Genomic DNA, 16,904 nt, shown 5'->3' on the forward strand with positions numbered 1-16,904 from the left:
GATCTTACCCCCCTCTCCAAAAACCGAATTCAGTCAATCGAGGACGTAAGTGCGTGCATACATCCTTGGTCAGCTTTTATTCGATTTTTGGAGAGGGGGTAAGATCTGGCATCTCTGAGTCGTGACTTTGTCTCGAGAGAGGTAAACAAGGGTAACGCGGGATGTCGTGACTCATTTTGATGCACACGAGTTGTATTCCAAACAAAGGTCGTATACCAAACAAAATTTTTCGCGTCCAAACAGGACATATATCAAGTTGGACTTATTCCAAAGCGGACGTATACCGAGGTACCACTGTATATGGAATTTCAGATGATAACAAACTTTTTTTTCTTTTTGTGAGTATAAGTGGCAGTCTTAATTATTTATTCAGAGGCAAAATTACAAAATTTGCCTCTTCCTTGTAAGATACTTGAATGAAGCCCCCTCTGCTCTTTAATAATTATACTAAACCAATTGTCAGCTCCTCTTTCCCCAAGTGGTGGACCTGTCAGTATGGTAATTTTGCCACTGTATTTATTCCAATCTGAAGTTTTTTCCAAGTTTAAAATTATGTACAGATTTATTTATATATAACATACAGTATAACAGAAATTCTGGAGCACTACAATAATTATAGCATCCATACACCTTGATCCTTCTCACATATGTTTGAACATTTCATATATAATGAACATTTTGTATTATTAGACTTATTTTGAGCCCTGAGTATATTTACACATTAATTTTATATAGGAATAATATCATCTGGCATCATCACTATAGCATATATCAGAAGAGCAGTTTTTCTGTAGAATTAAGAATACTGTCCATAATGGCAACTTTCCATCTGCATGCAGAAGTAAGGCACAAGATGGCATTACAGTTGGCAGGCATGAGCAAGAAAAATGGACAGTGGAAGTGGCATTACATCACCGTGCACAGAGTACATATTCTTCCTGGTGGACAAGTTCGTGGCACATGCTCCTGATCAGCTTTCCTTCTTACTTTTTCTACAGAAAAATAGTATTTAAGGATCTTTAAATCATACAGTTATTTTAATTTTTTACAGTCACAAATGGAAGAAAAAGATATAATAGTAAAAGAATTAAAATGTGTAATATAAAAACTGTTTTTTTCTTACTACAGGGATTATTCAAAAAGTAATAAACAAGTACAGCAGACCCCTGCATAATGACTAGCTAGTGTGATTTTGCATAAGGAGCACGTGTTTGCATAACAACCACAACCTTGCACAGTGAGTGACTTAGAATGAGCACAAAGCTACTAACTGGAGTGCTTGAAAGTGATCTGAGCAGTAAATTGTATCGATCAGGCCTTTAAAAGCAAAAAAAAAGTTGTATAAAAGGAATAGAATTGAAAACTAAATTAGAAATTATTGAAAGGCATGACAAGGGTAGTAAAACAAATGAATATGGAACATGGTCTGATGTATTCTGTAGTGAGTTTCACCTTCTTCTTCTATAGAATAAAACAAAACTCAGAGGCCTAGGGGAAAAAAATTCTTCCAAACAAGCAATAAAAAGGTAGGATACTAATTACAGAGTTTTGTAAAAGCATGCTAATGTTTTGGATCAAGGAGATTAAGGAAAGACAAATGTGAAGTGAGTCTGTTAGTGCCAGTTTTGTGTATGACAGAGCCAAACATTTATGAGGATCTTAAATGTAAGGCTCTGAATTATCTATGAAATTTACAGGCACTACCTCAGGAAGTCATGGGGGAACATTGCTGTAATTTTTCTAGCTTAAGCTTTTTATGCTAATCACACTGTGGAATTCACAATGCAAATTTAGACAAGGAGGATGCAGCAAACTTTAATTCTGAATTTTCTGAGTTTATGGAAGAAGACTATCTTCCACAACCGGTGTTCAACTGTGATGAGACTGGTCTCTTTTGGAAGAAGCTGCCTAATAGGACCTATATCACTGAGGAAAAAATTTCTACATTAGAATAAGCCCATGAAGCACAAGCTGCTAACTTTGTTGTTAGGGACCAATGCTCCTGCTCTCAGTGACTTCAAACTGAAACCCATAAGGGTCTATCATTTAAATACACCCAATGATTTTAAGCAGTAGCATCCTAACAGGACTCATTGGAGCATCTATTGGAAGTCGAGCAGAATGGGTTACCAATGCCCTTCTGTCATTTAGCCAGAGCCTATCTGATCAGAAACAAAATTGCATTAAAAGCCATCTTGTTGTTAGAAAATGTATCTCCTCATGATCCTGAGCTTGCAAACATTTTAACCTTGAAGCATCCCTTTGTCAAAGTTATGTTCTTGCCACCAAACACCACCCCTTTGATTCAGATATTTTGCAGTGGTGATGCAATGTAATAAGCATTACACCTTGATTGGCAATGAATTAAATAAACTACAGTGTCTTATATGCTATAACTAAATGAATCTTTTTAATTACAGTAATACCCCGAAGTTATGCGATAGGTGGGTCCGACGAAAATTGCTTAAGTCAAATTCGCGTAAGTCGGGTTACAACTTTGCATATAAATACATATAAATTTTGTTTAATTGGGACCAAGGACTAAAAAAAAAACACTAGTTTAGAAGAAAAATATTTAATAAAATTGCAGTTCTTTATACATATTAATACAAAATATGTATTAAAAATATAAATGAGTTATATTTATATTTAAGTTATTTCAATGTCGATGGCTTCATAAAATCTAACAAATTCATCTGATGACACAGCGCCTTTTTTTTTCAAGCAGAATTTCTTCATAGCAAGCTAATAATTTTTTTATTCCTTGCTTTGTAGCTATAAAGCATTCTTCGTTGGAGTCTATGTGTTCTAAAATTTTTAAGCCCTTTTCAATTGAGTTGAGACCTTCTGTCAAGCTTGCAATTGTCATGTGCTTTTCTGTGGAACTGGGTCTGAAGTGTCGGATACTTCAGTGACGTTTTGCTCATGCATCTCTACAAGCTCATTCATTGTCAGCTCCTGACTATGTGAATCCAACAGCTTGTTGACATCATCACCATTGACTTCCAAATCTAATTGCTTGGCAAGATTAACAACTTCTCCTTCTTCTATCACATGAGCGACATGATCAGTTTCTGGTGTTGTTTTCGTCTCATTTTTGAAAAAAAATGGACAAAGTTTCTTCCAGACACCATTCAATGTTTTTTTGTGAATTTCATCCCAAGATTCTTCAATGATTCTTACGGCATCTAAAACATTGAATTGTTTCCTAAAGTCTTTAACAGGTATCTCACTATTTTGTCTCATAGCTTCATTCAGACGTGCAAACGAACGCCTCATGTAGTAAGCCTTGAATGTTTTGATGACTCCCTGGTCCATCGGTTGAAGCAAGCTGGTTGTGTTTGGAGGCAAAAACACAATTTTCACACGTGGGTTCGCTCTCACTCTCCGCCATCACACTGTATATCGATAGCATATGAAAAACGACCTTGAAGATAGTGGGCGGCAGTGTTGCCAAACGAAAAAATCAAGAACTGTGTAACTACGAGTTCACATAAGTCGGGGTATTACTGTATTAATCTATGAACCTAGTTTATTATATGAATAAAAAAACCTTTGGCTCCATGGAGCCAAAGGTGGATCCGTGAATAACATCATGTGAAATGAAAAAATACAATTTTATTTTATTTGGTATTTTCATTTACAATCAACAATAAAGGTTTGTGGTAACTAAAGTAGGATACATAGTTGAAACAATTCAAACTATTAACATTGCGATTGAAGACCAAGTCGATACATGATTGACCACGCGTAGTAGATTTTGAAGGGTCTGATGCGAGTTTAAGATCGAATGTTGATTCCATGAAGTTGAGGAATGGAGCATTTTCAGGTTTCTTAACGTCAATGTTGAAATCACCCACTAAAATTATTGGGATCTTTTGAAAGTTGAATTTCCTTACAACTTTAGGTTATGTCTCCAAACTTTGGCATATAAATCACTAGATTGGATATTAAGAAAACTTTAATCTGCTCCAATGTTGAATTAGGTGAGATGTAGAATGTTACAAGCAAAGTCCTCTGTCCATTTATTTCAACTTCAGCTGCACAAATGTCGCCACAATTATCTGTACCAGTCATTTGCTGTAGCAAGTCTGTATCCACAGTAATGAGAATATGTGGTGTACATATTGTCAATTCGACTTTATTGTATATCGCAACACCACCAGATCGCACAGAAGGTCTTTTGAATTGTGTGATATGTTTATATCCTCGAACATCAACATTTTTAAGCCATGTTTCATTTAATGGCAAGATATTCGATTCCACGAGAATTGGATCGGTCGCAATGAAGTTTCAAACTCTGTGTATTCAACAATAGCATTCTGAAACTCAATGAAGCAATTTGATCCAAAATTGTAATGCGGTTGTAGAGAGTGTTTCCAAACAATGGCTATTCAAACATTTCAATTCAGTTCGAAGATCTTAGGTGCGTTACAACTTGCATCTTAGGTGCGTTACAACTGTGAGCATGGTCAAATGTAAAGTGGTCTTTCTGATTTCTGATGTACAGACCATCTAACTCTCGACAACGAATACCAGTTTTTGTTCGAGACTCTTATCGTAATCGAATACGATTTCTTTGAAAGTTTCACCCTGAGAGTTATGAACCTACACACAAGTTTCACCCAAAGGAAATTGGATTCTTTTGCATTTGAAAGATACTGTGGCGGAATGTCTCGTAATCAGAGTCCAGCCAGATTTTAATATGGGATACACTTAAATAGAAAGGGTGCAAGAATATTTGCTGATGCTATCGAGGCAGTGTTAGGTGGGTCGGAAAACTGCTAGCTTGGGGGGAGACAAAGACCAATAGATTGACAGTAGCCACTGGCAGAGGTGAAAGAGATTCTTGCACTGCTTCTATTAGAATGAGCAGAAGCCTGAAAAACAAGATGCATGATATTTCAGAGACTGCTGGGAGCCATTGCGGTACAAGTAAACACATGGGTTGTGTTAGGGTGGCTAAGAATAGAAACAGGTGCGGGTATACTTGTGTGTACACCAATGCTAGGAGTTTAGTAAATAAATTTGATGAATTTGAGGTATTGCTCATGAGGTTAACTTCTGCTCCAGGAAAATTAATGGAGGCACTAGTTAATGAAGCACTGCAGGATCATTTGGACAAGACTTCAGTTATAGCTCGGACACAGCATGATTTTGTTAAGGGGAAGTCTTGCCTGACCAATTTGATTGGATACTATGAGGCAGTCACAAAGGAACTGGATGCAGGGAATAACTTTGATATTATATACTTGGATCTTAGAAAGGCTTTTGATACTGTTGCACATGGAAGACTGCTGCACAAATTGGAGCAGTGTGACATTGGAGGCAAATTGCTACTATGGATAAAGGGGTGGTTGAGGGGGAGAAGACAGAGTGGTAATCAATGGACACTGCTCATCATGGACTAATGTTATTAGTGGAGTCCCTCAGGGCTCAGTGTTGGGTCCATTATTGTTTTCTGTATTTATAAATGATATTGATGATGGTATATCAAGCTTAATGTCCAAGTTTGCAGCGATACAAAGGTTGGCAGGGTTGTCAAGGACACTACTGACACTATGCTGCTGCAACAGGATCTGGAAAGGTTGAGCAGATGAGCTGAGAGGTGGCAAATGAAGTTTAACATTGACAAATGTAAAGTACTACACATGGGAAACAGCAACCCCAGAGCAACGTATCAACTCTGTGGTACTACACTGACAGTGGTAGAGAATGAAAGGGACTTGGGGGTGGTTGTGCAGGCAGATATGAAGTTCTCTGAGCAGTGCAGACAGGCTGCAAGAGTAGCTCATGGAGTATTGTCAATGATATACAGGAATTTTTCCAGCAGGGATAAGGAGGTGATTATTCCCTTGTATAAGGCAATGGTCAGGCCACACCTAGAGTACTGTATACAGGTCTGGAGGCCTCATTTCAAGAAGGATGTAGAGCTGCTGGAACGAGTACAGAGAAGGGCAACAAGATTAGTGAATGGAACAAAGGGGTGCTCTTACAAAGAAAGGCTTAAGTTTTGCAAATTACAGTGTCTGGAGACTAGGCACCAGCGAGGTGATCTGATAGAGTTGTATAAAGCCTTGAATGGTTTGAGCATGCTCAATGCTGATGGGATTCTTCCTCTAGCTCAGAATAATCACCTGAGAGGGCATAAATTCAAATTGAGGAAAGACAGATGTAGCATAGACGTACGGAAATTTGCCTTTAGCCAGCGGGTGGTTGGTTGGTGGAACAGACTTCCATCCCTTGTAGTGGAGGTTGATAGCCTAAATAAGTTTAAGGCTCAGCTGGACAGGTATTTTGAACGAACAGAGGGGTGAAGTGGAAGTGGTTTTTTTTTTTTTTTTTTTTTTTTGGCTGATGCTGCATAAGCTTGCTTTCTTGCATCAAATGCCTCTACTAATGCTAATGCCACGATGCGACAATATGTGTGTGGGGGCGAGACTTGAGATGACTCTTAGTTCCAAAATACTTGTTTTCGAAATATAAACACAATCTTTTGATTTATGTTTCTTCCATCGGCATGCTGTAAAGTTCCGATCGCTCCATTGACCAAACCATCTTCAACATCGATGTTTGTAATGATCATATAAGGTTTTCCAGTTGATAGATGCAATATGTATGGGAAACCTCAAGTCTCTGCTATGCTCATTTGATGGAGTTTTGTTTGCATACTAGTCAACTGTTCATGACACTTGTAACTGGTAAAGTGATTGTCGGCTGTACAATCGATGGAGGTGTTTCCTTCCAACACTTGAGCGTTATATTGAACAACATCGTTGTTATGATGAAACAAACAAACAAAAAAAAAAAAATTATGATATTAGGATCCCCCGTAAATGATTACATCTAATAAAATATAAAAATTTATTTTATCTGTAAATTGTGTGTGTTCTCTGGTCAATTTGCTGGACAAAAAAACCTTGCTATCTATGCCTGAGACCGACTAACTCCGCCACAGAGTGAAAAAAGCCCACTAAGGTTCCTTGCATCATCGATGGGATTTGAACCTGGGCCTTTTCTACTCGGTGTAGGGGAAGACGGTGATGATACCACCATACTACTGCACTGACTAAATAATGAACAGCATTTGGTACTTGTTCCATGACAAAGTCTCGTGTTCTAAATTGACTTTCGATTAACTTCTTTTCTTCAACGTCTCCAATGTTTTGCCATTTCCAATTTTAGTTAATATGCCGGAGAAATACAACATCACTCTGTCTCATCACCTGAACCAATGGAAAGAAACTGAGAGACTGGCACAAAATTGCACCACCAAAGGAATTCTTATGAGGCTTGAATATTTGCCTTGTATTCACTGGTGGCAACTGAGGCAAATCTCCGCAAAATATAATAACTAAACCACCAAACTCTTGATTGAATTCTCCGGTATCTCTTGCAGACTGGCATTGATCGTATGCAAAATGTCAGCTCCAATTATGCTAACTTCATAGATGAATACTGTTTGAACGTTTTGAAATGTGTTACGATAGAGGTGCAAAGTTTATTGAGCAAGAACCACCATGTATTCACGTCATATCAACTTTGAAAGCCGAATGAACTGTAGTACTGTTGATTGCTACAGCCGCCTTCCCCGTCGACGTGCAGGCAATGAATGCATTGTTAGGCAAGTTGTCCACCTGACTTAAGCAATTGTAAGTTTCCATCATAATTTTCAAGGTAAATGTCTTGTCACAGCCTGCTGGACCAGAAAAGAATATTTGAAGCAGTGTTGTGTTAGCTCGATCTGTTATTCAATGTATAACTTCAAGAATCAACTCGCGTTGTTCTCTATTCATCATTCAAACCAACTTTCAGTAATTGTCTCACCGACGTACCACAGCGGATAGCTGAGTTTGCTGAAATCATTTCAATATTATCATTATTCTCTTGAAGTCTGTTACTAGCATCCTCTGTGATTCGACTTTGAACATACTCCTCGCATTTTGCTCAAGCATCCTCTTTATCGTCCATTTCAATGCAAAGTTTTCTACAATAATCTAATGTTTTGTCAATATTGATGTCCGACTTGTACCTTTTGTGGAAATTCATAAAGTACTCTTCATTTTCATTGTATATCTGAAGGAACTTTTTGAATCTAAGATATCAACCATTTCATTTTCGAAAGGACAGTAAAGTAAAACCATCTCATGTTTATTCTCTGCCAATTCATAGTGGCGATACCTTATAACTCTGTTTTCTAGGTTTACATTGTCCCTTCACAACATTGTATTTTGCTGCAAAATCACCCAAGCATAGCTGACTGAGCTCTCAAACTTTTGGTCTTTTCTCATATTTCTATTTAATATATTTTCATTCCATATGTCGGTAGAAACATCGAGATTTTCTTCAGCCATTCGCTTCTTGCTCTTCTTACATTTCTGATGCTCGTGAGGCCAAGTAGCTGGAATGAACAACTTCTCTACTAGCCTTGGACATTGGGTGGTGAAGCAAATACCAAGCTGCCTTTTGCAAACTCTACATCGTTCCTAAAATGAGGCCTCAAGACCTGCACACAGTACTTTAGGTGTGGCCTGACCATTTCCTTGTATAACGGGATAATTACCTCCCTGTCCCTGCTACCAAAATTCCTATACATCATTGACAAGACTCCATGACCTGCCCTGGTAGCCCATCTGCACTGTTCAGCGAACTTCATATTTGACTGCACAATTACCCCTCAGGTGTTTTTCACTTTCTACTTCCCTAAGTATAGTACCACACAGTTGGTATGTTTCTCTTGGGTTACTGTTACTCACATACAGTACTTTGCATTTGTCAATGTTAAACTTCAGTTTCCATTTCTCTTCCCATTTGCCCAACTTATCTAGATCCATTTGGAGTAGCATACTGTCTTTACTATCGTTAACAACCCTGCTAGCCTTTGTATCATCTGCAAACTTCGACATTAGTCCAAATATACACAAGTATATATTTGGACATTAGTCCTAATATTACAAAATCATTAAACAGGGTGCTTAATGATTTTGTAATAACTGAGAGAAAAGTGGAGGAGAAATTGTTGAAGTTAGACATAAGAAAGGCACCTAGGGTGGATGGGATCTATCCAGTTATATTAAAGGAGGTGGCAGAGTAACTAAGCAAACCCTTAGCCATAATTATGAGAGCATCCTTGGACTCAGAGGAGGTCCACACGGACTGGAGATGTGCAAATGTATCCCCAATTCACAAAGGGGGATCGAAAGGTGACACGAGTAATTACAGACCAGTTAGTTTAACTTCTGTTCCGGGTAAAATAATGGAGTCACTGGTTAAAGATGTATTGCAGGATCATCTAGACAAGATTGGAGCAATAATTCAAACACAGCATGGGTTTGTTAAGGGAAAGTCTTGTCTGACAAATTTGATAGGATATTATGATGTGGTTATAAAGGAACTGGATGCAAAAAATAATTTTGATATCATATATTTGGATTTCAGGAAAGCTTTTGACACTGTTGCGCATGGAAGACTATTGTACAAATTGGAGCAGAATGGTATTAAGGTTAAGTTGCTACAATGGATAAAAGGATGGTTGAGTGGGAGAAGACAGAGTGGGTAATCAATGGGTGCTGCTCTTTGTGGAATAATGTTATTAGTGGAGTCCCACAGGGTTCGTGTAGGGTCCTCTGTTGTTTTGTATATTTATCAATGATATTGATGAAGGTATATCAGGCTTAGTGTCGAAGTTTGCAGATGATACAAAGGTTGGCAGGGTTGTTAATGACAGTAATGGCAGTGTGCTACTGCAACAGGATCTAGATAATTTGGGCAGATCGGCTAAGAAGTGGCAACTGAAGTTTAACCTTGACAAATGCAAAGTACTGCATATGGGTAGAAGTAACCCCAGAGAAAGGTACCAACTGTGTGGTACTACACTTAAGGTGGTAGAAAATGAAAAAGATCTGGGAGTAATTTTGCAGTCAGATATGAAGTTTTCTGAGCAATGCAAACAGGCTGCCAGGGCAGGTCATGAGGTTTTGTCATTGATATATAGGAATTTTTCTAGCAGGGAAAAGGAGGTGATTGTCCCTCTTTATAAGGCAATGGTCAGGCCACACCTTGAGTACTGTGTACAGGTCTGGAGGCCTCATTTTAGGAAGGATGTAGATTTGCTTGAGCGTGTACAGAGAAGGGCAACAAGATTGGTGAGGCGAATGAAGGGATCCTCTTACCAAGAGAGGCTTAAGTTCTGCAAATTGCAGTGGCTGGAGACTAGGCACCTGCACGGTGATCTGATTGAGGTGTATAAGGCCTTGAATGAGTTGAGCACGCTGAATTCTGATGGGATCCTTCTACTTGTTCAGATTACGAACCTAAGGAGGCATAAATTCAATACATATAGAACAGATGTGTGGAAATTTGCCTTTAGCCAGCAGGTGGTTAATTGCTGGAACAAACTTCCATCTGTCGTTGTGGAAGCTGATAGATTAAATAAATTTAAGGAGGAACTGGACAGGCATTTGGAGGGAATGGTGTGATTTTTTTTTTTTTTGGCTGATATTGCATAAGCTCATACACTTCCTTTCTTGCATCACATGCCACTTCTACTACTACTACTATACCTTCATCAATATCATTGATGAATATACAAAACAACAATGGGCCCAAAGCCGAACCATGGGGAACTCCACTAATAACATTTGTCCATGAAGAGCAGTGCTCACTGATTACCACTCTCTGTCGTCTCCCACTCAACCATCCCTTTATCAATTGTAGCAACTTACCCTTAATGCCATACCTCTCCAATTTGTACAGCAGTCTTCCATGTGCAACAGTATCAAAAGCTTTCCTGAAATCCAAGTATATGATATCAAAATTATTTTTTGCATTCAGTTCCTTTGTGACCACATCATAGTATCCAATCAAATTGGTCAGACAAGACCTCCCTTTAACAAACCCATGCTGTTTAATAACTCCCTTTAACTATTACTGCAGTCTTGTCTAGATGATCCTGCAATGTTTCTTTAACCAGTGATTCCATTATTTTTCTCGGAACACAAGTTAAACTAACAGGTCTGTAGATATTTGTGTCACCTTTTCAACCCACTTTGTGAATTGGTGATATATTTGCACACCTCCAGTCCATGGGGACCTCCCCTGAGTCCAAGGAAGCTTTCATAATTATGGCTAAGGGTTTGCTTACTTCCTTTGCTGCTTCCTTTAATATAATTGTATAGATTCTGTCCATCCCCAGGTGCCTTCCTTACGTTTAACTTCAACAATTTCTCCTCCACTTTTCTCTGAGTTATTACAAAATCAATTAACTCCCTGCTAGCGTTTGATAAACTTCTGGCACTCTCCTCATTGAATAACTCCTCATGTGAATGTAGATGCAAAATACTCATTCAGTTTATTAGCTACGTGAGCATGATCATCAATAGTCAACCCATCTGCGTTAAGTGGTCCAATCTGATTCATCCTTTTCCTTCTAGAGTTTACATAAGTAAAGAACTCTTTGCTGTTTTTCTTTGCATCCTTTGCCAAAGATTTCTCGTAATCTGCCTTCGCCTGCCTAACCTCCTTTGTGACTTGATTACAGACTAGTTTATGCCGGCTTCTGTGTCACCTGATACTTTATATGCATCCCATACATTTTTCTTCTCTTCCATGAGCCTCATTAATTCATTTAGGCCTAAACGTTGAACAGTATTTCTTAGTTGGAATGAAAAGCCTAGTACCCTCCAAAATTAAGTCCCTGAAGGCTTCCAATTTAGAATTCAACATCGGCAGTAACATCATCAGTTGATCCCATTGTACAGAATTTAAAAACTATTTTTAAGAGCATTAGCAACTAAGGCCATAATGCTCCGGGGATATGTGGTGGTTATTCCTCTGTATTTGATGGTCATGGGCCCGAACCCTGGTCTAATCAAAAATCGTGTGCTACGCACTGCTGCTTCTGCCCACCTGGCTACGGAGGTGCCTTGATGGTAGTTACATATTTAAGTAATTCCCACACCAGTACATTGTGATCACTATTACCCAGTGGTTCATTTATCTGCAAATTCTTAATGCATGAATAATCACTGCTGATAATCAGAATAAGAATATTAGTCCCTCTGGTTGCCCCTCGAACATATGTTGCTGTAGAAAACAGTCATCCAATAAATCCACAAAAGTATTGCTAGTGTGTGAGTGACCAACCCACAAGTTCCAGTCAATATCTGGAAAGTTAAAATCCCCCATTATAATACATTCTGATTTACTGGCCCACTCTTATTTCTCTGCACAATTGCTCATTATACTCATCAGATTCATTAGGCCCATAACACACACCTACTCTCATTTTTCCTTTCCCAGTGCTTATTTCACACCAACAAGACTCAACGCTGCATTGTCCACCAACATCAACTGGATGGACTTCCTTAGATTTTTATGTGTTTCTTAACAAACAGCATAACCCCTCCTCCCTTTCTGTCCCATCTATCCTTTCTGTACACATTGTACTCCCCAAATTCCAATTCTTTATTATAATTATATAATGTAATATATAATAATATATAATATATATACAATATAATAATATACAATATATATACAATTATATACAATATAATTATATTTTGCATCCCATTCCTTTCACTGTATCATAGCATCCAATCAAATTGGTCAGACAAGATCTCCCCTTAATGAACCCATTCTATGACTGAATAATATTAATAATAAGAATAATTCTATATGGTCCTGCATTACTTCTTTCACCAGTGATACTGTGATATTCAGGAACAGAAGTTGGCTATCAAGTCTGTAGTTACTCATGTCAACTTTCAATTCTCATTTATGAACTGAGGATACATCTGCACATCTCTAGTCCACAGGGACCTCCCCTGAATCCAAAGATGCTCTCATAATTATGGCTAAAGGTTTCCTTACCTCCTTTGCTGCCTCCCTTAATATAATTAGATAGATCCAATCCATCCCAGGTGTCTTTTTATGTTTATCTTCAACAATTTCTTTTCCACTTCCCTCTCAGCTATCACAAAATCATTTAGCTGCCTGTTAAAGTTTGAAAAGGGCCTGGAATCCTCTTCCCTAAAGAATTCCTCATGCTTAAATGTAGAGGCAAAATACCTATTCAATTTTTTAGCAACCTGAGCAGGATCATCAACAATTAACCAATCAACATTAAATGAACGAATGTGATTCAATCCTTTCCTTCTACTGTTAACACATTTAAAGACGTATTTGCTACTTTTCTTCACATTCTTTGCCAGAGACTTCTAATAATCAGTCTTAACTTGCCTAACCTTCTTTGTGAACTGATTTCAGACTAAGTTATACCTACCATAGGCTTCTGAATCACTTGTTAATTTATATGCATCACATGCATTTTTATTCTCTACCACTACAGTCTCTTTAGTTCATCTGACATCCATTCAGGTCTAAGCCTTCTGGAAAGTTAAAATCACCATTATAAGATATTCTGATTTACCGGTCCACTCTTATTTCCTGTGTGGTTGTTTATTATACTCAGCACAGTCATTAGTCCTATAATACACTCTTACTCTCATTTTTGTTTTCCCAGTTTGGTGTGTATGTCACACCAAACCACTCAACATTGCACCATTTAAACTGGATGAAATGCCCTAGATTTAATATACTTCTTAACTTAGTCCTTGTGTCAATCACAGACAATCTCTCCATATATGACAAGCTCGGTTTGCTATCTGGGAGTCTAAAATGCTGATGGAACCGATATTTAGGTGACATTTGAGTCAAGTGAATTTAATTTCAATGAAGTTCGCACATTCTGTGACAACCAAATTCTCTGCTTGCACCTTCACAATGGTGGGACTGTTAGTTCACCTGGGTATAGTCCCCCATGTGCAAGTCCTGAAATACAGCACCTACTACACTGGTGGTGACCAACCAGGTGTGAACCAATGAAAGCAGGTGTCAAGGTGTGCATCTGTGTGCCACTCCTCTGTGTTACCAGACTATACTAAGTGGTAGATGACTCTCATCAACTGGTGTGATACTAACATTTGCTTACTGGAGGCTTGAAGTGGTGAAACCCACATTTAATCTCCAGAGTAAAGTTCTGCCACCCCAACCCCCATCTGTTCCATCATGCAGCATGACTGATGTTTTTGAGGTTATGTTGGGCATCACAGCAAGATCCAATCTTTCTTACATTTTAAGGTACAGCTCTAAAATGGTGTTGCAGACTGTTCATTAGATAGTCCATCTTCTGGACTGAACCTATTGGTAATTCTATAGTAAGCTTGCAAATCAGCTAGTGTATAATCTCACTGCCTCTACTCTGCCAGATATAAACTGGAGGGAGTCCAAGTAGTGTGTATGCGGAAAGCATTGTTGAAGACACATTATGTCAAGGAGCTGAGTATATTCTTGTGTGTGTATGCCATATCCAAAAATTTCATACATCTTCCACAACTTTTCTTACTACTGAATACATCATGAATAGTCAAACTAATAGAACAAAGCTATATGTGAAAAGATCTAAACCTCCCAAACACTTCCTCATTCATTTCACAAATATGTGATCTTAGTTCCAATCTCAAAGATGTCTATTTCCACTTACAGTCTGCAAGCCCCAAGAAATTTTTCTGACAGAATCTCAAATATTGATTGATTCAACCACTGTTCATCTCAGTTGTCCTAATTACACTAGCCAACAAAAAATAATTTTTGTCATACCTCCGCAATGAAAATATGTGATTCTGGAGGAAATAAACATGCTGATTCCGAAAATCACCATAAAAAGTCTCTATTATGTCTACACCAATAGAGGTACCAATGTTTAATATCAAAATAAAGGGATATATACGTATAATCCAAGTTTATAATACAAGTTTTAAAAAATATTACACGTTCTATTATATGTTTGGAGGATAGATTTACAACCCTGAGAACATGTCACGATCAGTTAGTACTTGGAAAACCTTGACACAGCCTACAAAAATCCCCACCACAAATGCTAAGTGTGCTCTCTTCAAATTGTAAATTGTTGCATCGGAATACACTTATATCTTTAAAATAAATCGGTATGTCATACATTATTGGCTAGATTATGCCAAATTGGCATATTTCGGTAAAATGTAACTCCCTCTATATTTAATAACTGTGATGTGATTTTCGAAATATACACATAAAAATTGGTTAAAAACAGCATTTAATTCTTGGAGGTAAAAATTGTGTTGACTAGTGTTATTTGCTATTCAATTTCTTTCGCTTGAAAGGTGATACTTGTGCATATGACCACTTTGATATTCCCTGTCAAGGTAATTTGGAATCTCCTCTTTTTGATCTTCTCTGGCTTAAAATCTCTCTACCCCATGCTGTTAAATTCATCTGTTGCCTCTATCATTCTCTTAATTCCACTAATCACTTAGAACTTTTTGACTTCCTTTCTTTGAAACTTGACTTTACATAGTAGAACTTTCCTAACAGTGAGGTAGTTTTCCCCTGATGATTTTAATGTTCACAACTCCACCTGTCTTCCATTTTCTAGTCACATGGACCGAGCTGGTTAGGATGCAAAATGGGATGATTTGCAAGATTTATATTCTTCTTTTCCTTGGTTGGATTACTGTTTTAAATCTTCTAATGTAAATTTGCTTAGAATGTATCAGTGAAATTATTCTTCTATGGATGAAATCCTTTATTCCCCATTCCTTAAATTCTGTCCTTTATCTAAACCTTGGTTTTTCCGTTAAATAAACTGAGGCTATTCAAGATAAGAATGTTGCATATAGCAATTGGCTTGCATTCAAATCTCCAGGTTCAGTTTTCTGCCAACACCAAAACTTGCAACAAATGTAAAGCAGTTATTAATCAGTCCAAACTAGATTTTTAAGTTTAAGAGCAGAAAACTTGCTTCTTGTAGTAAACTTCCAAATGTCAGTTGAGCATTCTGGCATCTTCCGAGAACTATTGGCTGAAACTTTTTCCATCTCTATTCCCTCCTCTTTTAAAACCCGATGGTTTTATAGCCACTTCAGCTATAGATAAAGGCAACCTGCTAGCATCCTACTTTTCTTCTAACTCGTGCATTAATGATCTTGGTAAATCACCCCCTGCCATTCCTAGTACACTCATTGAATGCCTCCTATGATCTTCTATCAAAAGGATATCAATAGAATTTTGAACAGTCTTCATGCCAGGACAGCCCCAGGTGCTGATTGTATTTCTCCATTCTCAAAACCTTTGCTCCTGAGTTAAAGACAGTTCCTAAAAAGTGTGACAAATCCTTCCCATCAAATTATCATCCCATCTCATTTACTTCTACTATTTCCAAAGTAATTGAGAAAACTGCCAATTGCTAAACTATCTTGAAGCCTTCCATCTGATCAATGACTGCCAGTATGGATTTTGTTCAATGTTTACACACTGGTGATATACTGGCTTATGTTACCCATCTACAGACAAATTCAATGGAAACTTTTGGTGAAACTCAAACATTGCTCTTGCATTTCAAAGGCTTTTGATCGTGTTTGTCATAAAGGTCTTCTAAATAAACTTTCATTTTATGGTTTTCTGTTTTTTATAACCAGGTATCCAGTTTTCCTTCCAGCTCCTCAATGAGGAGGTGATTGTAGATAGCTCTCTGTCTTCTAACTTCTCCACTAATGCTCGTGTTCCCCAAGTTTCTGTTCTTTTTCTCACTCTTTTCCTCTTGTATATTAATGACCTTCTTAATCTGTACAAATCTCAAATCCCCCTACCATGGAATATTGTTCCCACATCTGGTGTGGTGCCCCTTAACCTATCTCAGGCTTCTAGACTCCATTCAAAAGAGGTTAATTAATGACCCACCTCTTGCAAAGTCTCTTCACTCTCTGGCTCATAGAGATTCTGTTTCTGCTGAATGTTGTTTCTAATAGATACTTCCATGGGCACTCTTCTACTGAATTCTAGTAGTAGTAGTAGTAGTAGTAGTG

At 37.8% G+C, this 16,904-nt stretch overlaps 1 protein-coding gene across 1 annotated transcript in view; it reads right to left on the bottom strand.

The window, feature by feature from the left end:
- Positions 1-802: 802 nt before the first annotated feature.
- The window catches only part of LOC150087031 (uncharacterized), a 346,277-nt gene continuing 330,175 nt past the window's right edge, over positions 803-16,904 (bottom strand). The window contains exon 15 of the mRNA XM_090371763.1: positions 803-992. Coding sequence (XP_090227889.1) covers positions 907-992 — 86 coding nt within the window. The 3' untranslated portion in view covers positions 803-906. The remainder of the gene's footprint in view (positions 993-16,904) is intronic.

This window comes from Mastigoproctus giganteus, chromosome 4 (genome assembly GCF_048544385.1).
Source record: "Mastigoproctus giganteus isolate SK-2022 chromosome 4, ASM4854438v1, whole genome shotgun sequence".
Taxonomy (NCBI): domain Eukaryota; kingdom Metazoa; phylum Arthropoda; class Arachnida; order Uropygi; family Thelyphonidae; genus Mastigoproctus; species Mastigoproctus giganteus.